Source organism: Neodiprion fabricii, chromosome 4, assembly GCF_021155785.1.
Source record: "Neodiprion fabricii isolate iyNeoFabr1 chromosome 4, iyNeoFabr1.1, whole genome shotgun sequence".
Taxonomy (NCBI): domain Eukaryota; kingdom Metazoa; phylum Arthropoda; class Insecta; order Hymenoptera; family Diprionidae; genus Neodiprion; species Neodiprion fabricii.
This window is the reverse complement of record NC_060242.1, coordinates 6,207,699-6,231,199: the sequence shown is the minus strand read 5'-3', so window position 1 is coordinate 6,231,199 and position 23,501 is coordinate 6,207,699. Positions and strand designations below refer to the sequence as shown.

Genomic DNA, 23,501 nt, shown 5'->3' with positions numbered 1-23,501 from the left:
GAATTTACCGAAATGATGATTCAAGTACAGATGATCCAGACAAATCACAATTATACTCCATTCCCCCAAAACGGATTACACTCAAAGTTACACAATTTCTGCGCAACTTGAAACTGATCTTGAAAAGAACTATCGTGAAATTTATCTTAAAAATTTATATTTTTTTTTTCCATTCAAACAAATATTGTATGACTGGTAGAGTGAAGCACTATTTAACAAAACGAAGACATTCGGTAAGGTAACTATGGCTAGTTTTCGTCATCTCTCTAAACTTGTTGATTCCAGCAATTGATATTTTTTCGTGGTTACTTCGGATTTGCTCAATGTTACAAAGAATTTTGTCTGTTATTACGATTTAATATTTCAATATTACAATGTGTGTACAGTTGTGGAAGTTACATTAATATCTACAGTAATTTATTGAATATGTAGATACATTTACTGAGTCTGCATATTGATGGGGTCGACTTTGGGTTCTGAAAAAGTAAAAAAGTATCGATCTAAAGTTATGTACAATTATGATTGTATGCTTTGCAGATTTCTATTGGTTGTTACATTGATTTAAAAAATCTTACAACTGACTAAAACGTGACGGCGCAACTTACCGTCGAATTTGAACTGCGGGAATTGAGTCAGGTCTACTCCACCTCCACCGCCAGCGTGCTTTGCCGCCTTCTCCAGCTCTGATTGAAGCTCTTTAATCGTTTCAGGGGAAGCATCTACAAGTGTTTTGCTACCTCTGAATGGCACGTAAAGAAAATTCACTGGTAAGTCAAGTTGTTATATCGAGCTATATATGTGCTTGACGGTATTCGATTAAAACAGACCCAAGCAGCCAAACTTACGTGTTCTTGGACTTGTATTCTCGGATTTTGTCAACGAACAGTTGCTGAATTGGGTCGCTGGCCTTCTGCAGTGCCGGGGCCAAAATGCCAATGTTACGTTTCAGGACCTTAGGGACCTCCTTGAGTCCGGTAGCAAGGCGGGAGCTCAGCATGATTGTCTAATAGAATTGATAACATAAATATGCAATTTTTTTTTTTTACTTATGTCGCTACTTTATGACCAGGCCGAAAATACCGAGCGAGCGGCTCCCGGAATGTGTATATTTTATTCTCGAATTGGCCAGTCTACGTTTCGCGGATAAATAAAAGTGACTATTATATAACAAAATATATAACTAATATTTTTAGGTTATGGCATATAATCAATATCTAAGAATCCGAAGACAGCAGACGATAACAGTGACACGATAAAAAGTGTAGATGAAACAGATCCGTAGATTAGTTGACCTCAAAATCCGTCGTTCTTCGATCAAATTTCTCCGCATTAAACTTACGTTTTACTTGGTTTTATCCCCGAAGAGGTTTGAGAAAATTAAGACAAATCAGCTGCGCCTAGCAGAAATGGCTACGACTACCGTAGCCGTTGACTTCCGGTTTTACGAAAAAAGTGTAAAAAAAAATCTCAAATTGACAAATAGCAATATCTACCGTTCTACGAGGGCGAGAATAAGAAAATTAGATATCTCTTTACTTATTTTCTCAAACTATTCTCACCCCTGTCGCCTGATTGATATATATTTTCCGCGTTAGTTGCCAGCATGACTAGCGCGGTGAATTCAAACGCGTCAGTCAGAGCCTCTCGGCCAATAGGAAACGCCAAATGGCGGCCGGCGTGATCCGAGGGACTCGACCAATCACGACGGGAACAAAACGGCCGCCCAACCAACGAATGATCGCGGTAGTTTACCCCGGCCGAGAGGCGATCCGTATTTAGTTTCATTCATGAACGTCGAGACACACGCAGCCATAATATTTAATCTGTAATCTGTATTGTGTACGTACGGTGTGGAACGCGTAGTGGGTGCTCGATGTGCGTGCGCCCCGTGGCCAAGTTTAACTTACACGTGATAAAATAACCCGTTGTAGTTTTACCGATTGTGTATTGAAGTTTTTCCGTTTCAATTAAAGCCGCATATCACTGGTTATAATTAATATATTGTGTGTTTCGTGCGTGGTATTGTTCTGTTCTCTTGTTTACTATTCTCTCGGCCTCGTGACACGGACCAACCGCTTCGAAACTCCACAGGTATGCATGCATGCTTACACATTCATATGAAACACGCGCCTGTCCCCCTCGCTGTATTTTGTAACAACAGACCCTTCAACCTTGTCGTAATTTTACAGTTGTGGCTATACTTGCATAATTTCTCTTCAGAAACTCGCTTCACTCGTCAGTCAAATCGTCTCTTTTCTAGGGTTGCTGGTCGGTTAATAACAGTTGAAAACAGTATATTAGCCTCGGAAATAGACGTATATTATATCGCGACGATACGAAGAAACGGAAAGTAAACAAGAATAAGAAGAAATAAATAAAAATAAAATAATAAAAAAAAAAAAACCAGCTACGAAACAAAACACGATCCGTGCCCACGCTCGACGTTTCATCACCGATGCTGTGAAGGTACTCGGGATAATTCAGTTATGTATGTATATATTTGGAAAGAGAAAAAGTAACTTTGTTTAGAGTTTTCTCGATGTAAATAATAAGGCTTCTAGAGAGGCCGTCTCTTCCCTCCGTTCCAAGTCTTTCATTTTCTTTTTTCATCTCTTTTTCTTCTCACATCAGCTAATAAAGACTAATTTTTATGGCATTTGACTCGTGGAACGTCGAGGGGAGTCGTCAGTTACGTTCAACGCGGTGACTAACAACAAATAAGCAGCGCGATACGAAATTTACAGTACTTATAAAAATACCGACCCTCTCTCTCTCTCTCTCCTTCTCTTGTCTGCAGTCATGCGAAATTCAAATGTTATAATTAAGTAAGCGCAGGTTGTACGGACGGCCGAATGTACAGCACGTATAATCGCGCTGCAGCCTTTTGTTTATCTTCTGCGAAGGCTATTTTCGATCGCCTGTATCTGGGCGAGCTTAATAGAAGAGAGAGACAATACGTTGTTAGCCGTCTAATAATCCAGCCCTTGACATACGATATACGAGATATTATATGCACCGATTTCTCTCTCTCTTTCTCTTTCTCTCTTTCTCCGCGTCGCCCCGTCGTTCGCATGACAATGACATTGATTGTAAACGTATATATCGTATGAATTCGAGACTCATTTCTATTGCGTAATTCCTACTATTTGCGGTATCTAAAGCGCGCGTCTTACGTCTCTTACCCGCAGATGCTCTCAGTTTTCCAAGTAGGTATGCAATGAAATAGAAATAGCTGATTCATCGAATATGCAGTTTGAAAATAGAGAAGAAGAAAGACGAGAGACTCGGAATCGTTGCCAACGTTAGCCAAACTAAACATTCATGGAAATGAAGAGAAGAAAGGAAAAAGAAAAAAAAAAACAAGCGTTGTACGGAACCAGAACTATTTCAAGGCCGAGATTCGTTTCCAAAGTTCAAAGTAAATCTAATAGTAAGTTTAACACGTTCTGCTTTGTTTCGATTCGTCGAATCTTGGCATATTTCCTGTAAAATTTGAAAATTACGATTATTCACGAAAGCCACGCGAAGCCTTAATCTCGAATTCGAGATGGAATTAGAATCGATTCTTTCTTACGGTATCTGGTATGCAGCTGCAGCAGTATTTTTTTTTTTTTTTTTTTTCACCGATTATGAAATCGCGGTTGGCGTTTTCTCGTGTGCCGGGCAAATAGCCGCCAGCGGCGTTTTATTACAGACGCACACGTTGCACTTGAGAGAGAAAAGGAGAGAGAGAAAGAGAGAGAGAGATTCGGGCGTGGGAATCGCGTGAAATGTTTGACAAATTTCACCGCCTGCACTTCATAAACGAGGATTCTCGAGTTCTGTCCTCGTTAGGAGTCGCGCCTCGATTTTTTTTCATCGTGTAGATCACTCGGAATGTACTTGAAAAAAAAACACCTGAAATTGCAATTTTTATACATCACAATTTACATTTTTTTTTTATCATTAGAGGTGGGGGGGGGGGGGGCGTCGATTGTCTAAATCCAGAATTTAGACCAGATTCTGTATCGGTATCGGCCGCCGCCATCTTGAATTTGTATAGTTTGGTTTGAAAAATGTCGACCGTAGGAGAATTGAGTTTTCCCAAACAATTTACGTTATGATTATTTTTAGTCAAAATTTGAATATGGCCGAGTTGTTTGACTGAAAAAAAATTGTGGATTACGCGGATGACTTTGTTACTGCAAAATGTGGTAAAAATTATGGATTTCCACCACCGATACACCCCCCCTCCCCAATGATTAGAAAAAGACAATATGGCGGTGTCGAAAAATTGAAACGTCAAATCTACGTTCCGACTGAAATATCACTATCGAGGGGGAAAAGCAAGAAGGACGGGAGGAGGGAAAAGAGGAATCTCGAAGCGTGAAACGATTCTCGCCTCTCTCGATCGCTCTTGGGAAGTTTTAGAAGCGAGGGAGGCTTTTTGCACGCGTTATTTTCTCGACCTGGCAACGTCGCCCCGACGACGACGACGAAGAGGAGAGAGAGAGAGAGAGAGAGAGAGAGAGAGAGAGAGAGAGAGAGAGAGAGAGAGAGAGAGAGAGAGAGAGAGAGAGAGAGAGAGAGAGAGAGAGAACTTCTTTCTGTAACTAATCTTGAATTGAGAAGACCGAAAACGAACAACTGAAGAAAAGACAGGCGTGATGATGAAAGATTGGTGTAAATATGTCTCGTACAAGCAAGCAGTTTGTTTACCGTGCTCGAGAGAGAGAGAGAGAGAGAGAAAGAGAGAATGTTTAAAACAGAGTCACGTATTATTCGGTCGAACATTCAAATTTATTGCTATTTTAGGACTATTTATATCAGATCTCAAAATCGATATTTTACAAGCCTTCATTCTCATCGAAAGAAATCATTTTTTTTTTTTTTGTTAACCGTTTCAAATTTTTATCAAACAAAATGTTTGAAAAAATTACACTTTTTAAAAATAGAGTTTTTCAATTTTTCATGCCTAAGTACAAAGTTGTTCAAATGAAATTATATGGTGAAAACTTTCTTTAGAGTGCGTTACTGTTTGTCAAATCGTTTCAGAACTTTGAGATTGAAATCGATGAAGATATTTTCAAAATCGTCCAAGTTACGATAATTTTCTTGCAAAAAATTTCACGAAAAAAATAATAATAATAATAATCAAGTAAGATTCTTCGTTTCAAGTCGTTAAAAAAAATTTGGTAAATTCGTTCGATTTCGGCGTTCACGCGAGGACTCATTTCATTCGAAAGATTATTGGGTACAAATTTTACAAGAGATTGATGTTCGCAACGTTAACGTAAAGATTCATTTTTAGGAAAAATCATTATTCCGCAACTGAAATATCGTCTCAAATTTGAGTAATCTATTTTTAATAAGCAAATTGTGTTCGGGTTTTGAAAATTAAAGTCCTTTAAAGCGGTTCCAAATATTCAGAACAATGTTTTTATTTTCAATATTTCGTTACGTCAATTGGATAGTTTTTTTTCCATATTTTTTATCACATTGGTATCGTTAAATATTTAATTTTCCTCCTCCAAAACTGCGTACTTGATATCGATATTAATCTAAACAAATATCAACATTCAATTGACGGTTGAAAGAAACTGAAACGAAAGAAGGTAAAATCAAACAATACGGTGTTTCGGTGAATTTTGTTGTTGTAATAGAAAGAATTTTTCCAACTACTAAAACAAAATAAGACCGTATTTACTAAGTTTGTTAAACAACAATCAATGTACAGATCCTTTTGTCCTCAAATATACAAGCCCTGTATTTTATTTATTTATTTTCTTATAAATGTTTAGAAAAAAATCATGTTAAACTCAACATTAACAGATACTATTGATTTTCGATTATTTCCCCGGTAATTGGCCGATTTAATTATCACGATTATACGGAACTAATTGACGTTAAACACAATTCTCGAGAAGAGAAAGAAGAAAGGTTTCTCGGAAGGTTTTACACGCTCGTTTGTGCGTACGTGTAACGGCTTGAAACCTACGCGTATATACACTCTGTGTACACGTAAACATTTTTTCACTTGCCTCCGGGATGTAAGGCAGAGTTGGGTCTGCGACAAGTATAAGCGGCTCGTTTCTCCTCGACGTGAACCCGCATATCGGCAAGTAAATGAGACGATGAAGAAGAAGAAGAAGAAGAAGAAGGAGAAGAAGGAGGAGGAGAGCCCGCTTCTCTTCTTTAAAGAGATATTAAATTTCCCCGTCTTTTTAAAAGGCGTCGTCTCTCCCTTCCTCCCTAAAACAATAAGGCCACTTTTTAAACATATTAAGTATATTTCAACGGCCCTGCGGGTTTGCCGCCGGCCTGCAAGCTCGAAAAATAATTCGATATCACTTGTGCGTTACGCAGGGTTCGTACGCACAGGGAAAACCTGGAAAACCGGGAAAACTCGGAGATTTTCTTACAGCAGGTAAAAGTCGGGGAATTTCGAAAATGAGACTGGAAGTTTAATTTTTTTTTTTTTTTTAAGAAATAAACTTGTTCTTGTACGTACGTTAATTGATATCAAACCTCCTTTTGTTTTTTTTTTTTTTTACTGAAAATCGCTGGCTGTTTTTTTTTGTAAATTAGTATTCGGACAGTAAATTAATTACTAGGTAATATGTATTAATGTGGAAAAAAATTGTCATTAATCAGCGGCATATCTCTTGGAAGGTTAATGAAAAAAATCCCAACTTCAGGCTGGAACACCTTGAATGGTCAGGGAATTTCGGGTTCCAAAAAGCGTACGAACCCGTGATTTGGAATCTAAAATATCGAATTTATACTCCGCGATCAGTTTTTAAGGGGATACTTTAAGTCGGACTTTACCGACGGAGCAAAATTTCACTCTTTTTCACCGTTATCAACGATCAGCGTAATTGTACGATAAGAACAACGATGTTGAAAAAGTTTTTCGTTACGATAATTGTATTCGGCGTGGCGTTTTCACATCATTGATATTCGTAGGGTTTGATAAATAGTAAAAATAAGTTGCTGTTTTTTGTTGTTTTTTTTTTTTTCCTTTACTTTCACTCGTGTGTTATTCCCGTCGATATTTTGACTTTAAAATTGCGTGATATGTTTTCGCGTACAATGTACGAGCACGTTTACGAATAAAATTGCGAGTAAGCGATTTTCATCGTCGCGACAGACACACTATACGTCTTTTATTCATTCTACGTTTATTCTTATTCTTCTCATTATGACTACTTCCGTTTGAAAATCACGCAGAACTATTCTCTTTGATGTTTCCGTTTTGTTTTCATTTTTTCACCCTGCTAAAAATCCTCGACGGCTTATTTGAAAAGATATTCGTCTGTAAACATCGAGTCATCTCGAATATCTCTTAATCGGTTAGAGTTGGGACAATTTTAGCTTGGCACTTTTTTGTAGTGCGTGAAGTTTCCTACAAGAATCCGTGTTTAGATAGTTTGTAACAAATTTTTTTAGTAGATCTGCCAATGAATTTTTCTGTGTAGGGATTTTTTTTTTTTTATCATGGCACTTATTACTTGATATATTGATACATTATTTTTCAAAAAATGCAATGTTTAATCCAATTGGTATATATTTTTACAAATATACGAATGGCGTATAGATGGTATATATACTTATATGTATATATATATATATATGTTATGCGTCGAGTTCAAGTTCAGGAAAATTTTTTGTATACGTACAAGTGTATAAAAGCACATCAACAGATTGTAAAGATAAGATAAAGATTTGCCGCAACGTGTCTGCAGAGAAAGATATGAAATCGAAGTTGAATATTGTGTTTCTGTATTATACGATTAGGTTATATAAATCGCAAACGTAAAATATAAAATTCGATCGGTAAATCGCAAACAGGTGTCGTCAGAAAATTTACACACACACACACACAAAATAGCGCACTCGTCATTTCGCTACTGGAGAAACAATCGACACTCGGCTGATGTGTTATAGAATAATATTTTTTAATCAAAAAAAAAAAAAAAAAAGAAATCTGTGAAAAGGTGGTCTCATAATACATGTAGTATTAATTATTCACGTGTCGTTCAGAATATCGATTCGTCATTAAAAGTCACGAGCGAAAATCGTTGCAGATATTATTACATACCGGGAGAATCTCTTGAAAATTGAAAATCAACCGCGCATGCGCGAGTTTTCAGCTGTCAAACTGTTTCTGACGGCGATGCAGTTGATGCGAATTTTCGAGGTTAGAATCTCAAATAATCGAGGCAGCGACTCGGAAAGGTTTGGGAAGCGTTTGTTGTCGGGTCGGAAAGTCGATTCTTCAAAGAACGGTCGGAATTTAACGCTCACGCTCGTTAAAAATTCAAACGTACACATTTTGCGTAGGTTGGCTCGCCTGCGTCGCAGTCAAGAATATCGCCGCGGGAAGATTTGGCCGACCAATGAGATTGAATTATTTGGCGCATGCGCGGTTCATTTTCAAGTTTCAAGAGATTTTCCCGGTTGTATTAGTGTTGTTGTTGTTATTATTATAATCATTAAGCGTCGGTATACCAAGTCGCTTGTACAAGGCTAATAATTTATCTCGTACGATATCTTGTAATAATTCATCAGCTTAATAACGATATCGTTGAATCGATCTATCTCGTTCGATTCTGACTACTATCTCTCGTCGTTGTTGTGTCACGTCGTTATAAGTTATACCGTGTTCGAGCACATATATGTATATATCACAAAGCTGTGATTGCGAATTCAATTCTCTTGTTGTACGATATATTATACATATAACTGTAATACCGATAGATTTTTTTTTTTAAAACATCCTCATCGCTTTTATAACAACAACTGTATTATATACCATTCAACGTTTAATGTTGTACGATCAATGCTATTTATGGATAAAACGTTATACGTCGCTGAACAACCACTCTGTGTGTTATTCATATCGGATTATTTTCAGTCTCATTGTCCGATAACATTCCGTATAACATACACAGATTGTGCAATATTTTTCCTGTCACGGTTCGATAATATCCTATACATATAGATATTTGTTTCTCGGTTTTACTTTTCTTTCTTTCTTTTTTTTTTTCCATATACCGTTTTCACCATTTCCTCGATTCCTTATCGTGTTAAAATTATTCAGCTAAGGATAAAACAATGAACTTTGGGATTCTTATGATTTGTTTCTTTTTTATTTATTTATTTTTTTTTATTATTTTATAGGTACCGAGACAATAATATACAAGAAGACTGTGGTATTATTGTATAAAATTAAACCCGCTTAGCTGCGAATTCGTTGAAATTACACGCTGTTGTTACATTGAATATATATATATGTGTGTGTGTGTGTGTGTGTGTGTGCGTGATATATCTGTTTACACCCTTAGTCATCGTTTCTAAACTTTGTCGTCATTGCGTTTCTACGAAGCTGCGGAATAGAACGTGTTCCACAGAAACAACAAGAAAAATTTTTGAATCATGCGCTCTTTAAACTCTGATTGCAGCGGCAGCAGCAGCAACGAATAGCCTTGTCGTTTATATTTGTTAAATATTGTTTATTTTTTTACACGGACGTGGAAGTCTTTTTCTATTACTATAATTTATTTCCCTTCGTTTCGAAATGAAACGTTTGACTAAATATCTTGAGAATTTGTTCGTCGAAGGATAAGAAAAACGAAGTAGAGATAAAAAATAATATATCAAATGCCTGCAAACTCGACTGTATTCAGAGACGCAAAGTCGTATTCATAATATCGTTGTATATTGTCGGAGAGAATTTCTTTGAAATTTTCACCACGCGCGTTGAGAAATTAAAAATACTTACTACACATGTAAATCCGTTGTTGCCTGCTTTTCCGCTCGAGTGGTAAAAATCATCATTGAAAATATCTTAGGAATTTAGGAATGCGGGGCAATAAAAATGTGACTCATTTCGTTCTTGTCGAAAGGTTTCTTTTTTTTCTTTTTTTTTTTTCCCCCTCCTCCCTTCTTTCTTTTCCATTTTTACACAGCAGAGATGGGTTCTCGGATAGGAAATCGGTCGTCGTATTTACGCCAGTTTCGTTTACAAACTTATACCAAACTAGATAACATTCACTCAGGTACCTGACGGTCGGTTTTTATAACCTGAGAAGAAAATCGACGTACTTCGAGAGTTGATTGAAGTCGGCACGGTTTTGAAGTTGGTTAGTAAAGTTAACAGAGAACGAAACGTGATGTAAAAAAAAAACAACAAAAAAAAAAAAAAACAAAGAACGTTGTTTTACAATTTCAGAAGAAGATTAACGAGAAATTGGCTCATCGAAATATCAACATCTTATCATTTTCACAGACTAGACTTCCAAGGATCGAAGTAACGATTTTTTTTTTTTTTTTTTTGCCAAACATCCATCGTTAAAGCAAAACGTTAACCAACTTCAACCTCGTCGATAAATCGAATTCGAGGGTCGTTGAGGTTCTTTTGAAATTGCACGCTTCTGCTAATGCTGCACAGGTGAACAGGTAGACTCAGACTACATTTCATCACCGAGTCGGGTGCTCGGTAAACAATAAAAGGGGTTGGGTTGGAATTTTTAGAAATGTGTAAACGAACTGCAGCACCTTGCAACCCTTCTCTCGTTCACCCTTCTCCGTCGAACAATGTAACCTGCAACGTGCCGCCGAGAACCCTTTCATCCCTCTCCTAAATGTCACGGCCGCATGTGCTTTCTATTTAAAGACTATCGCGTTGAGGATTTTCCCCGCTTTGCGCACTTTTCATACAAAACTATATATCGCATATACGGTACAGCTGAAATACAAAGAGACGAAATGTAAATCCTTACGTCAATATCGAATGACGAAATTCGAGAGGAAACGTGTAAAAATTGATCAATCGTCGTAAACTTTTTGTACGAAATGATTTTTCTTTTTTTTTTTCCGCACGAGATTGATTTTTTTCGGTTCCGTTTTATGCCAGCATGGTTAAAAAAAAAATTTTCATTCCAACCCTTGTGCCGAGTTAACTTTTGTAACTGGAGAGTAATCCATGGTTTCCGGGTTCGCTGATTGTGGATACGAGTCGGATTGAAAAAACTCAAGGTGACGCTTGAAAATTTTTAATTCGATCGAATCCGGTTAAAAAAACTGTATTCAGGGGTTTTCGGGGTCGCTGATTTGACTCGCCGTGTTGAATTTTCAATATCTGGTTTCAAATTCGTAATCAGCGACTACAAAAATCCCTGGGCAAAGTTTTTTTTCTCCGGATTCGATCGAGTTTGAAATTTTTCTCCGTCATATTCGATCCGCCAAATTGAATTTGTCAAAATTCGACTCGAGATTCGTAATCGGTGACTTGAAAAACTTATTATTAAACGTAAAACATGTATTTGCGTAGAGTTTCTCGGGAACGAATTATTCCTTAAGTTTTCACGATTTCTTCTCGATCAATTCGTTTCCAACAACAACAATTTACACTATATCGCGATAATTACTCTCGAACATTGAAAACCTATACTGGTATGCTATCAGAAATATCAAAAAATTGCAAAGAAATATGTTGAAAAAAAAAAAAAATATTGGACATATAATATAAAATAGTTGGCAAGAATACTTAACGCTATGACTAAAAGGGTTAATCACGTCGGTTTTCCATGAGCTGCAGACTGCTTGGGCAGACACATTGTCGTCGTAACTGCAGTTTGATCGTTACAACACGTTGTTGTGTCAGAGGTAATCAGGGGGACAACCTACAATCCGTACTTAGAACACCGAGGACTTTACACCCTGCGTGCGTACGTATAACGATGCGAGAACGCGTCACTTTGCTGATTGAATGTTTGACGTTTCGCGAATGTTGCGTTACCGCACATTAATTAAACGACCGAGAAACGAAGTTTGGAATTTACGCGTACGTGTGAATACCTGATGTGTGGGTGTACGGGGTTTTTTTTTTTTCTTCTTCCTTTTTATTTCTTTTCTCTTTTTATTCATCTCATATGGCGAAACGCGAACGCGGTTTATTCGTCGTTATGCATTTAATACAATTACATCAATGATCGATCGATTGATCGATTCGATTTTACAAGAAACAAAGAAATTATGCAATCAATTTGACAAATATACAAATATGGTATAAATCGTAAGATTATTCGTACGTACGTACGTACGATATCGAAACGGAGGAAAAATGCGGTATGATGATGATGATGATGATGATGATGTTTAAATTTCACATCGGCAGAATTTTACTTGACTGCAAGTTTTCATTAATTTGTTATTTCGTTTGAACCAAATGCATTTGCAGCTATCTCGTTATTACATCGCGTGTACAATTTTTTTTTTTTATACCTTTTTTTTCCTTCATCTAGTTTTCTCTTCCACTGAAATGGTACATTTCGATATAACACGTTGAAGATTTTTTTTTTTCACCACTTTGACGATCCGATTTTTAATATTACGAAAGCGATATGGTGGATTTGAAATTAATTTTGAGACTGGCAAAAACTATGCGACGGACAAAAAAGTCTGTGTACAGGTAGTTCATATTTATTTATATGTAACGTTGAAGGAACGTATGAAAAAAAAAAAAAAAAAAATTGACAAACGAAAATGTAAAAAACTATTTACCCGTAATTATAGTCGGTTCAATTTTATTATACCTAAATGATAGAGATTTTTTGCGTCGAGTTATTCCAAGTTTTGAAAAATTTCACATTCCTTACCTGTGATGAAATTTTTCTACAGATAATTGTGAGAAAAAAACGTGTCAAAAGATTCATTTCAATCTTCGGGAAAATGGAAAGAAAGAAATAGAGAGAGAGAGCGAGAGAGAAAGAGAGAGAGAGAGAGAGAGAGAGGCTGGATGCTGTACTCTGAATATCATCATTATCATTCTGATCGTCATCCACCATCTGTCGTCGTTCGTTCTTCGCTCCGAGCTAAGAGGAGGCGGCATATATATGCATACGGGGCATTCCACGCCAAATCGAACAGGGTCTGACCCTCGGCCTCTTAAATTTGGTCCGCGGTATTTTTTTTTTTTTTTTCCTCATACCGTTCCCAACTGTAAGAAGCAGGTTTTTCAGATTTTAGTTATTTTTATTTATTAGTATATTTTTAGTCTTAGCTTAATTTATAAATGTGAAAAACAAATTGCCAAAAATCCAGTGTCGGATATCGGATGCATAATTTTTTTTTCCTTTTTTCAATTTTAATTTTTGAACTCTTTGAGGAGTAAAAAAAATTTACAAAAAGTCTCAAGCACTGATAGTCTTTTTTTTTTAGTCTGCTACTTAAACATTTCCACACATATCCCAGGATTGTTAACGAATTTTTTTCAAATTTTTGGAAACTGATTATCTGTTTAAAATTTCTTTCATCTCGAGGCATGAAAAAAAAAAAAATCTTTTCGATTCGAACAAATTGACGCGAAAGATTATCAACAACCGCGGTGTTTTGCAAAAAATCCCGAGTGCCTTCTTACAGTCGAAAGGATTACATAAAAAATTAAACCCTCGTCGATTTTGCCTGGAGTAGTTCATGTAATATATATATATATATATATATACATGTACTGTAATACGCCCGTTCGCCGGTCGAGTTGCAGGCGGGACGGAAGGATGGAAGGTGGTAGGAAGGAAAGTGGAGAAGCGCGTGGGATGAAAAAAGGATCTCAAGGGCTGACTGACTGCGGGGTGGTGGGGAAAAAAGGGACGATGAGAAAAAAGGGGGAAAAGGGGGGGGGGGGGGAAGGGAACGGAACACGCCTCGATTTCGAGGGGCGTCCTGCGGGGTAACTTGATATTTTATTCTCGAAACGTGTACACTTGAATTTGTTGTCCTTGTTGTGCGCAAATATAGGTAGGTATATACACACGCAAGAAAGAGTGAATTAGAAAGACAGAGAGAGAGAGAGAGAGACTGACTTTTGTTGCGTGTGTCTTTGTATCGTACACTGAGAAAAATTTCATTTGTTGCAGTAAGTAGAAAAATTTAATAAAACATGTATCGTTAAAAAAACTGTTTGAATATTGTTGGAATTACGAAAAACGAGGGATGCCTAACCATTTTGCGCTATCGTCGATCCTTTTTTGGTTATTGCAGCGCAAAATCAATTTGTTCGGTTTACTCTACTTTTTTAGTTAAACAAGGCTTTAACGTCGATTTATCGTTGCACGAGCGTTAAATTTTCGCAACAGTTGCAAGATAATATAGCAACAGCGATCGTATTGATAAAGAATATTAACGGATACCAGACTTTCCGGTAACGGCTAAAAAACTAATTTTCATTTTCTACCTAGAACTATATTTTTCCATTATGGTAAAAAGTGAAAATAGTTGAAGACTGAGCGGTAACCGGAACTGAAAATTTCTCTCAGTGTACATAAGAGGGTGAAATTTTCGGTAGCTTGGTTGTATTTTTATTTTTTTTTTTATTTTTCAAAACCCTCGTGGTTCGGCATCCGTTGTAGCTGCAATTATATTTCGATCTTACAATTATCACCGTTTTATTCTTTTCTGTTTTTTGTTTGTGTGCCGAACGTGAGAATGATCATTTGTTCGACGATTTTGCGACATCGTCCGGATTAGGTTTTGGAATGAAATGCAGATGAGGTTGAACATTGCGCGAGGAAAATGTGCGGTGAGACAAGTTTCGTCGGGGAATACTTTCGAATTTTTGGAAAAAGAGGGAATATTGAAACTTGGAATTTTTATTATCTTTACTATTGTATCTGTACATATTTACAGTTTTAGTTAGCTTCGAACGTATAATTATCAAATTTACTACTTTACACGAGCGAAGTATAACAATATGTTAAATACAATTATCTTTGAATAAATATAATACAATTATATTTGTGCATAATAACGATTCATTACATTTTTATCATTTCAATTTTAAAACGATACGAAAAGTATTCGGAAAATCATTATCTTAGATCTCGGAAAACGTCGAAGAGACGACGAATTTTGATATCCAAAATTACTGGCGACTCGGAAAATGCGAAAGGAATTTTGTTTATTTATTTTTTTCATTTACAAGTTTCGTATATCGAATTATCGTAATATTAGACTTTGTCAATGATTATTATGAACGATTTGTATTTTTATTCTAAAAGTTTGAAAAATCCATGGCATCTGTGTAACTTCTGGACCATCTGAGGAAGTCGAGAACGAAAGACCGGAAGTCTTGCACGAACGGCTTCCCTTTGCCGTCGCGTATTACCGGCTTTCTTCTTTATTTCTTTTTTTCTTCTCATTCGAGGAAAATTTAACTAACGGAAGAGGCAAAAATTATTCCGCAACTTTCGCCGGTTAATAAAACGATGATATTATGCATATGGGGAATTCCATGCGAATCCAACCAAAGTCTGACCCTCACCGTATATTATTTTCATCCAAATTCTTTTCAAACGCTGAACTTTTTCAAATTATTTACTCAAGTTGTTAATTATTTATCACGATTGAGAGCTATTTTGAAAAGTGTGTCGTTTTCAAAATTCTCAAAAACCGCATTTTCCTTTCCAAACATTTCATAATGGGTCGATTTTCTATTTCTGTTGACTTTTTTGGTCAACTGAAAAATTATGTATATATATATATATATAATTCTTTGCTGGTCAATTAATTGATTGTTTTTATTTTCCCGCATAGCCATGGATATCGATTCCTTGTACGATTACGCGGAGGACGATCAAGACTTCTACGAAGAAAGTCCTGGGATTCGGAAAGGCTATCCTATCGATCACCGTTCCATCAAGGTAAGGAATAATTATGCTTCCGAAATCTTCACGCATATTTTATTTCGTGACTTTGGCTGGCCGAAATGTAGATTTTTTTTTTTTTTTTTGTTCGTCTCTTTAGCAATCGTTTTGAAAAATACAAAAACAGGAAATAATGGAATTATTATGTGAGGTTAAAGTTTAGGAAACGATGCTTTGTTACGAATCGCTATACAAAACTCGTGAAAAGAAAAAAAAAAAGCTAACGAATCGCTTCGATTTCACTTTTTTTTGTAATTATTACAACTAATGATATGTAATTTCACTTTAAGATCCCCCCCCCCTTTTTTTTTTAAAGTTGGCAAAAAATAAAATTGCTCAAGTTGAAAATTAATTGAATAACGTGATTCGATTAGCGGTTGAAATGCTTTACGATAAAAATAAATAAATAAATAAATAAATAAACCCACAATATTTTGTGGCGAGTCTAGTATTTTCGCTGTCAATATCGAAAGAAAAGTGAATTCTCACATGAATTCAATTTTAACCTTGAACAACTTTCGAAGGAGTTTAGTTAATAAAAAATTATAACAGACCTTCTTTCTAGAGCACTCAATTTCCTACAAAAATATGTATCGGACATTCATGTACATTGCTCAGCTTTAGTTAGCTACAAAATTTAGAAATTTCATAAAATTATTCTCTCACGTTAATCAACTGAAATAAAAAATGGATAATTGCGTTCAGGAACCGCTGAACATGAATATCAAATTCTCAAATTATAACATAACATCTTATTTCCTCTTCTTACAACCATTAAACATGTGACATTGAAAAAAAATTTGTCGTCTTTTTGCAACCAGTCTAATGTATATAAATTAGAGAGAAAGAGAGAGAGAGAGAAAGAGAAAAAATATTACGTATAATATCAGGCTATAGAAAACGAGGAAAGTCTAACTGCCAGTCTTATTGTTGTAAAATATTTACAAGTGCGGTCAGATTCGAGTCTGTAACCGGCACGGCGTTAAATTAGCCGAGGGGTCGGTAAGCTTGTGACACGTTATTCTTGTTACGTGTAGAAACAAAAAAGAAAAAAAAAAGATACGAACACGTTGAAAGTATATGAATGAAAATTGCTCAATTAGCGTACGTCGTGTATGATAATTGGATATACATATATACACACACATATATATATATATATATATATATGGGGCATTTGACAAAGAACCGACCAAGCCAAACCGATGGGGTCGGGAATTTAAGTCGTTTATTTTTTTTTCTAAAAGGTCTTGAGTATGGAAATATACTCCTAAATGAATTTTTCAATTGCTGTCTTCGTTTGGACAGAATCACACTCGGTTAGTTTGAAAAGTTTCGTACTCGAGGCTAAGTTTCTAATAGAAAAAAAAAATGGATATCCCCCCCCCCCCCCCCCAAACCACGTTTCAAGAAAAAAATATGCGGTATTATAAAGACCAGCATGAACGAAAATAATCAATATCTTTTCGCCTCCTGAAAATATCCCCCCCCCCCTCTTTTTTTTTTTTTTTATTCCCGTGAAAAATTAAATCTTAAATTAATCTTTGTCAAATTACGAACGTTTCAAGCCCTCATACACCATGGAACAACGATTTTTCAATTTTTTACACGATATTTGAGAAAAAAAAAAAGAAACCTGAGAAAAAATATTCTCTTTTCAAATTGTCCTGCACAGGTATACGTGTTTTATAATTTTGTGTCCGTGTACGAGATTATATCCGAGACCGGAAAAGGAAGTCGGTCAAAGAGTCCGTTTCGTTGTCCGGAAAGACAGAGAGAGAGAGAGAGAGAGAGAGAGAGAGAATTACGTCTCGAAAATTACCTTTAACATAAAAATCCTACATACGCACCTGCGTTATTACTACCCGGTGTTTAAGTGCTTATTTACTACCGGTATTTTATTATACATATGTACGGTACGTACTTGATGTACGCATAATACGGCATTTAGGGATCAGCTGCAGGATGTAATGATCGATGCTTTGCCGAGTACGGAATTCTTCCGAACATCTCTCGAAAAAGAAATAAGAAAAAACAGTGAAAAGATAAGAATATATTGCGAAATATATATTCTCAATTGTTGCTGGGGTGTGAATGCAACGACGGTGTGTTTTTTTTTTTTAATTTTTGTTCTCAAGTTATATATAATACACTTAAATTTAAAAGATGTTTATGAAAAATTTTTTACGTCCTTCAATTTTTTGATACGTATATAACTCTGCTGAAATCACGAAAGTTTTCATTTGTTGAAAATTAAAGTTCAGTTTTTGGATCTATATATATATGCGGTTTTTCGTCGCGGAGTAATTATTAGATTCAACTTTTTTTCTGTTTTTTTGTTTTTTTCTACGAAACAGTAGTTATGATTTGATTTTGTAAAAATTGATGTACAAAAATTTGAAAATATATCGATATTTATGTAAAAATATCGGAAATATAGACATTTTTTTTTTTTCTGTAGAGATTTGAATTTTAGTTATTTTTTTAATAACAGTCATTGTAATTAATATTTGACTCGGTTATTATCCTGTTAATTATTTTTGAAATTCGATAAACCGAAACATTGCAAACTAATATCGTATCGTAAAATCGAGACTTATTTGAAATCGTGTTTAATGTTGCAAAAATAGTTATTTTCTACCGCGAAAATCGACCTTGTCGAACTTTGGCTGAATCGAGATAAGGCGATAAGAAATTTAAATCTCAATAAATATATTGACTAAAAGTTATCGGTAAACTGTTGAAATAAATCATTGTTTAAGAAATTTTTAAGGAACGTATTTTTTTTTTCTTGTCGTGTGAAACGAATTCGTAATGATTTTTGTGAATACAGATGAGTTTTTAAAGAGTTTTTACCATTATTTGGAAATTTCCGTTTTCGAAAATTTGTAAAGACTGTACATTTACGAAACTATTCGTTCAATGCCCCGGAAAATTCTTAAATGTAATTTACAACGTTTTTACAAAAAACGTATCCAAAATTCATGATCTTTCCTTTCTTTTTGCAAAAACAGTGAAAGATGTGTTTAAAAATTCATACGTGTATTCTGAAAAATCAACGATTTTATTTCATGTAACGAAAAACAAACAAATATACCCTAAAAATTTATTGCAGAGTATTTTGTTTAAACAATTGATTGATAACTTTTGGGCATTATTATTGTTCAAATTTGATTTTTTTGACGTCTTTATTTCGTCTGATTATTATCCGATCGTAAAGTATTCAATATTGTCGACGAGACTTACTTTTGGTTGAGAATGTACGGCCAGTGCAGTCTTAATTGCATTTAGTCCCAACTCAAAATCCGCCTCTTTCTTACTTTTCCTACCGAATTTACAAGCGAATTGGGACAAATTCTGTTCTTGTTTAAGGGTATGCCGTACTCCTACCCTTACCGACAGAGCAAACTAACCGTTCTCATTCCTATCAAATGTTATATCGGTGATGATTCAGAAATTTGTTACATAATATTATTATTTGCAAGCCACGATTATTTATTCAAAAATAAAAAATATTAACAATATTAAATCGACTTTAAACAAATCATCCTATATATAATATCCAAAATTTTTGCTCATCGTTCAAATATTTTTTTATATGAATAGAACGAGAAAATTTTCTTTTTATTCTACGTTTGAGGAGATCTTCGCAGATTACGAAAACGCGATGATAAATGTGATAATTTGATAGGTTGTCACCTACTGGCGACTATTTTGTAAAATAAATTTTAAAAAATGTCGAAAAGTATCGATTTCAAACTCACGCACCTTCTTTCGGAAAAGGGATCTGCGGCAGCAGGTCACTGAAAACCGGAGACGAAAGTCTTTCCCTCAGGCTCAGGCTCCCACGGTTCTAACAGTAACACAGCAGCTGACACCTTTTATTTTACTCGTCGCCTTTTTCGACGACGCGACGCGACACTCTCTCACGTATTTTAACCACCATCATCATCATCCGCAGCCTTCGTTCGTTCGTTCGTTCATTCACGCGTCCGAGTTTTCCGCATCGGCGAGGTAAACGATATCGGATAACGATAACGATAAGTCGAATTTAAATAATATGAAACTAATGAATTTTTAATACTTTGAGTCATTTTTTTTTTTTTTTTTTTTGGTTTTTTGTATATTTCGAGAAATTTTCAACAAATCTCTTTGCGGTTTTTTTTACGCCATTTCCGATAGACAACTAATTGGTTTTCATTACTCGGTAGTAATTATTGCTACGTAACGTAAATTGTTATCGTTAGAAGCAAATTGATTGAAAAAAATCGTGGAAATTCAAGGAATAATTCATTTCCGGGCAAGTTTCATTTTTGCATAAATTGTATGTTTTTGGGATCGCTGATTACGAAACTGAAATCGAATTTTGCCTAAAACCCCTGAATAGAGTTTTTTCACCGTATTCGATAGAATTTGAAGTTTTCGTCCGCCATATTGGATTCATAAATCTCGAGTTATTTTCCCCACCTTTTTTACAACTCACTTGTTATTTTTTTTTTCTGTAATTTGACGTTAAAATGAAATATATCGTTACACCATTATTATTATTATCATTATCGTCATTATTATTATTTTTTTCTTCGCAAGTCGTTATCGGTCAGTCATTCATTCGCAGTCGACTCGAGTCAAAGTCGGTCCTTCGCTCGTAACGTGATGTATATGAAATCCGAGAGCGAGATACGTACCGGAATTTGAATTTCAGCTACAGGAATAACCGAAGATCTTTATCGTTTCCTGCTTTCTTATTCAAACCGTGTTACATGCGCGCCATTCTCATAGCCTCTCAACTCGCACCTGTATAATATTGTAACCGTGGTCCTGCGAGAAAATACATTAAAAAAAAAATAAATAAATAAATAAATAAATTTGAAAAAAAAAAAAAAAAAAATGACAAAGAAAAAAGCCGCGTACAGCGGCCATCTTCAACCCTCCCTATCGCAGGCAGGCAGGCAGGCAGCTTTAAAAGAGGAAGAAATAAAAATAAAGAAAGAAACGATTCCATGAATGAAGGTTAAAAATAGACGACGACGACGTTCGTCGTCCTGTTATTTCCACCGTAACCTGCTCTTCTAAAAATCAGGGGTTGTTTTTTCCTCATTTTTTTTTTTTTTATTTTTTTTTTAACCTGTTTTCTTTCTTTCCCGTAACGCGTCCGCCGCAAAATCGAAAAACTTGTTAACCCTGCCGTTATTTTTGTCGATAATGAAAAAAATTTCACACGCGATAATACAGCATGTCATTTTTCTGAAACCTTTTTTTTTTTTTTTGATTTTTGAAAATATTATTTAACGATCGTATTTTTCATTCACGATAATTTTTCAAGAGACGTCCCACGACGATGGGATTTTTTCTTCTTTATCCGACAACATACTTTGAACTTGCTGAAAATTTTTGAATTTACAAAAATGTCGACGTTTAACGGTTTTGAAAATATTTATGTAAAGAAAAAAAAAACAAAAATAATTGTCCAACAGTTTGCACTCTATGACAGTTTCGAGGATGTACGAACTAAACTGTATTTTAGTTCGTGGAAAAATGACCGAGGTAGTTCAAAAATCGTATGAAATTGGCTGATTGTTTTAATCACAGATGAAAATTCGAAGTATCCGCGGTTGGATTGTCCTGAAAATAAGGAAAAGTGAAATATTGATTTTTTCCGTTCACCGTTTCGTAATGTGAAATGAAATTAATACGAATAAATATAGTTGTATACATCTGTTAATTATGTCGGTAATTATTCGTAAGTGGAAATGAGTCAAGTTTCATTTCTCTCCTATTCAGCTAACAGCTGTTTTCCTTTTTTTCTTTTTTTTTTTTTGCTATTTCTCGTTCGAGGAGGGATTTGTCAGAATTGGAAGTAAGAAAAAGTTTTATTTATTTTTTTTTTTCCTCTCTTCATTCCTTATTGTTGTTTATACTTCTCGAAAATCAATTACGCCGTATTTTCTATCTTGTACTATTTATATCGCGTAGAAATGTTTCGTCTGCATCCTTCTTTAAAATCCCTTTTTCCACATAGATTTATTTTTCTTCAATTCTCCGTTCGCGTAGCTTAATTAGAAATCGGTTTTGTTGCCTTTTTTAAAATCTTTTCCTTTGTCGTTTTATCCCGCCTGTTTCTTGCACATAAATAACCAACCGATCCACACGCTAGAAAGACGTACATATTGATTTATATTTGTTTCGCAACAACGATCTTCGTTATTGTTATGTAAGTTCGACAATTGACTTGTTCAATTTCGTCAATTAGAAATATTCACTTGAAATAATACAGTCGTAGTAATGATTTCGGCCGAACCGATTTTCGCAAATATTTTTACATATTATTATAATAAAATTCTTTTGCAGGTTTTTCTTGTAGAAAAGAAAAAAACTTAACAAATTACTCACATCGCATTACAGGGGGGTTCTATTGGGAAAAAAAAATATGCTCTAATACATCGAAAAGTGAGCATTAAATTGAAAAATGTTATGGGCAAAAGTTGTTGCTGCACTTTTACTGCTTTTACTATATTTACTAGTGTATATATATACATGAATACATAAATACATACATACATACATACGTATTATGAACGGTCTGGTATCATAGCAAAGAAGAAGAGAAGCGAAGGGAAAGAGAAGAGAAGTTTGCAGGGAGTGTAAACCAGAGAAAGAGGAGAGCCGAGCTTGAAAGCACTAGCAGCAGCAGCAGCAGCTATTTCTGGAACTTCTCCAATGTCTTTCCGTCCAGCAACAACCCCTTTGTTCGTCCTATGATCCATTCATTATCCGTTTATGTATAATGCGTGCAAAATCATTATAAATACGATGAAAAAAAAAAGAAAAAAAATACAAACAAACATGCAAAGTCGTGCATTTTTTAATACAATATATATATATGTATGTATGTATGTATGTATGTATGTATTATACAACAATCATAGTGAAACAATAATGATATAATTAATGCCTTTTCATATTATTGTCGTATATTATCGATTTTTTTTTTTTTTATATAAATTATTTAATGTATTGTTGCGTCAATCGAAGGGAATTATAACATTATTTTCTTCCTTTGTCTGTGTATTTCTTTTCTTCTCTCCCTCTCTCTCTCTCTCTCTCTCTCTTTTATTCATTCTATTCACTCTTATTTATCGGAGTTTTCGTTTTTACGTTTTTACGTTTTTATCTTACCCCTCGACCCAACGAATCGAGCCAGCACACATGTACGCATGTATGTATGTATGCGTGTATGTAATACATAACCAACCCTGTAACGTTGCGTATGTATAATACATCAATCGTAAAGTTGGGTCTACCCTTCGGATGAAAGTGAAGTTTATTAAACACACAAACGCGCGTGCGATTGTAAATAGAATCGAGAAATTGATTCAATTACACGGGTTCGGCTGACCTTTTAGCCACCCGTTGGGTACGATATAAAGGGGACGTGGAGTAAGAAGAGGGGTGGGGGGAGAGAAGAGGCTGAAGAAAAAACATCACCGTCTTCTACGGCGTAATGCGACAAAGAAACTCCGTTTGTAGAAGAATAGGCATGGGGGAAAAAAAAAGAAAATCTGATACACTGCTCTAGTCTTTAAGCCTGATTTTATTTTTAAACAAAATCGTGCCGCCTGATGGGAAAAAAAAAATTAAAGAAAAAACGTTGCAAATGTCTTTTTTTTTTTATTGTTTCGGCAGTCTAATTACACGAAGGAATATAAAATTACGAAAGAACGAAAAGAAGATTTAGTACGCACTTTACCGGATTGCTTTTTATTTTATATTTATTTATTTTTGTTCTGGGGGGAGAAATCGGCGCAGTTTTGAATTAAT

The 23,501-nt window shown here is 35.2% G+C and overlaps 2 protein-coding genes across 2 annotated transcripts in view; one reads left to right on the top strand and one right to left on the bottom strand.

The window, feature by feature from the left end:
• Positions 1-336: 336 nt before the first annotated feature.
• LOC124181331 (ATP synthase-coupling factor 6, mitochondrial) lies at positions 337-1,457 on the bottom strand. Its single transcript, XM_046567803.1, has 4 exons — positions 1,340-1,457; positions 846-1,003; positions 606-739; positions 337-476 (listed from the first exon to the last, which is right to left on the bottom strand). Exons 2-4 carry the CDS (start codon positions 995-997, stop codon positions 439-441), a joined length of 324 nt encoding a protein of 107 aa, XP_046423759.1. The 5' UTR covers positions 998-1,003; positions 1,340-1,457; the 3' UTR covers positions 337-438.
• Positions 1,458-1,794: 337 nt separating this feature from the next.
• Positions 1,795-23,501, top strand: part of LOC124180281 (protein C-ets-1) — a 144,977-nt gene continuing 123,270 nt past the window's right edge. The window contains exons 1-2 of the mRNA XM_046565596.1: positions 1,795-2,091; positions 15,574-15,680. Of these exons, the coding sequence (XP_046421552.1) occupies positions 15,576-15,680 (105 nt within the window). The 5' untranslated portion in view covers positions 1,795-2,091; positions 15,574-15,575. The remainder of the gene's footprint in view (positions 2,092-15,573; positions 15,681-23,501) is intronic.

Bases quoted from the DNA above. Each gene is read 5' to 3' on its own strand.
- LOC124181331 (XM_046567803.1), bottom strand. From the start codon at position 997: ATGCTGAGCTCCCGCCTTGCTACCGGACTCAAGGAGGTCCCTAAGGTC. The intron at 740-845 runs GTAAGTTTGGCT...CGTGCCATTCAG, and splicing joins GAATACAAGTCCAAGAACAC to AGGTAGCAAAACACTTGTAG. The intron at 477-605 runs GTAAGTTGCGCC...TTACTTTTTCAG, and splicing joins CCCGCAGTTCAAATTCGACG to AACCCAAAGTCGACCCCATC.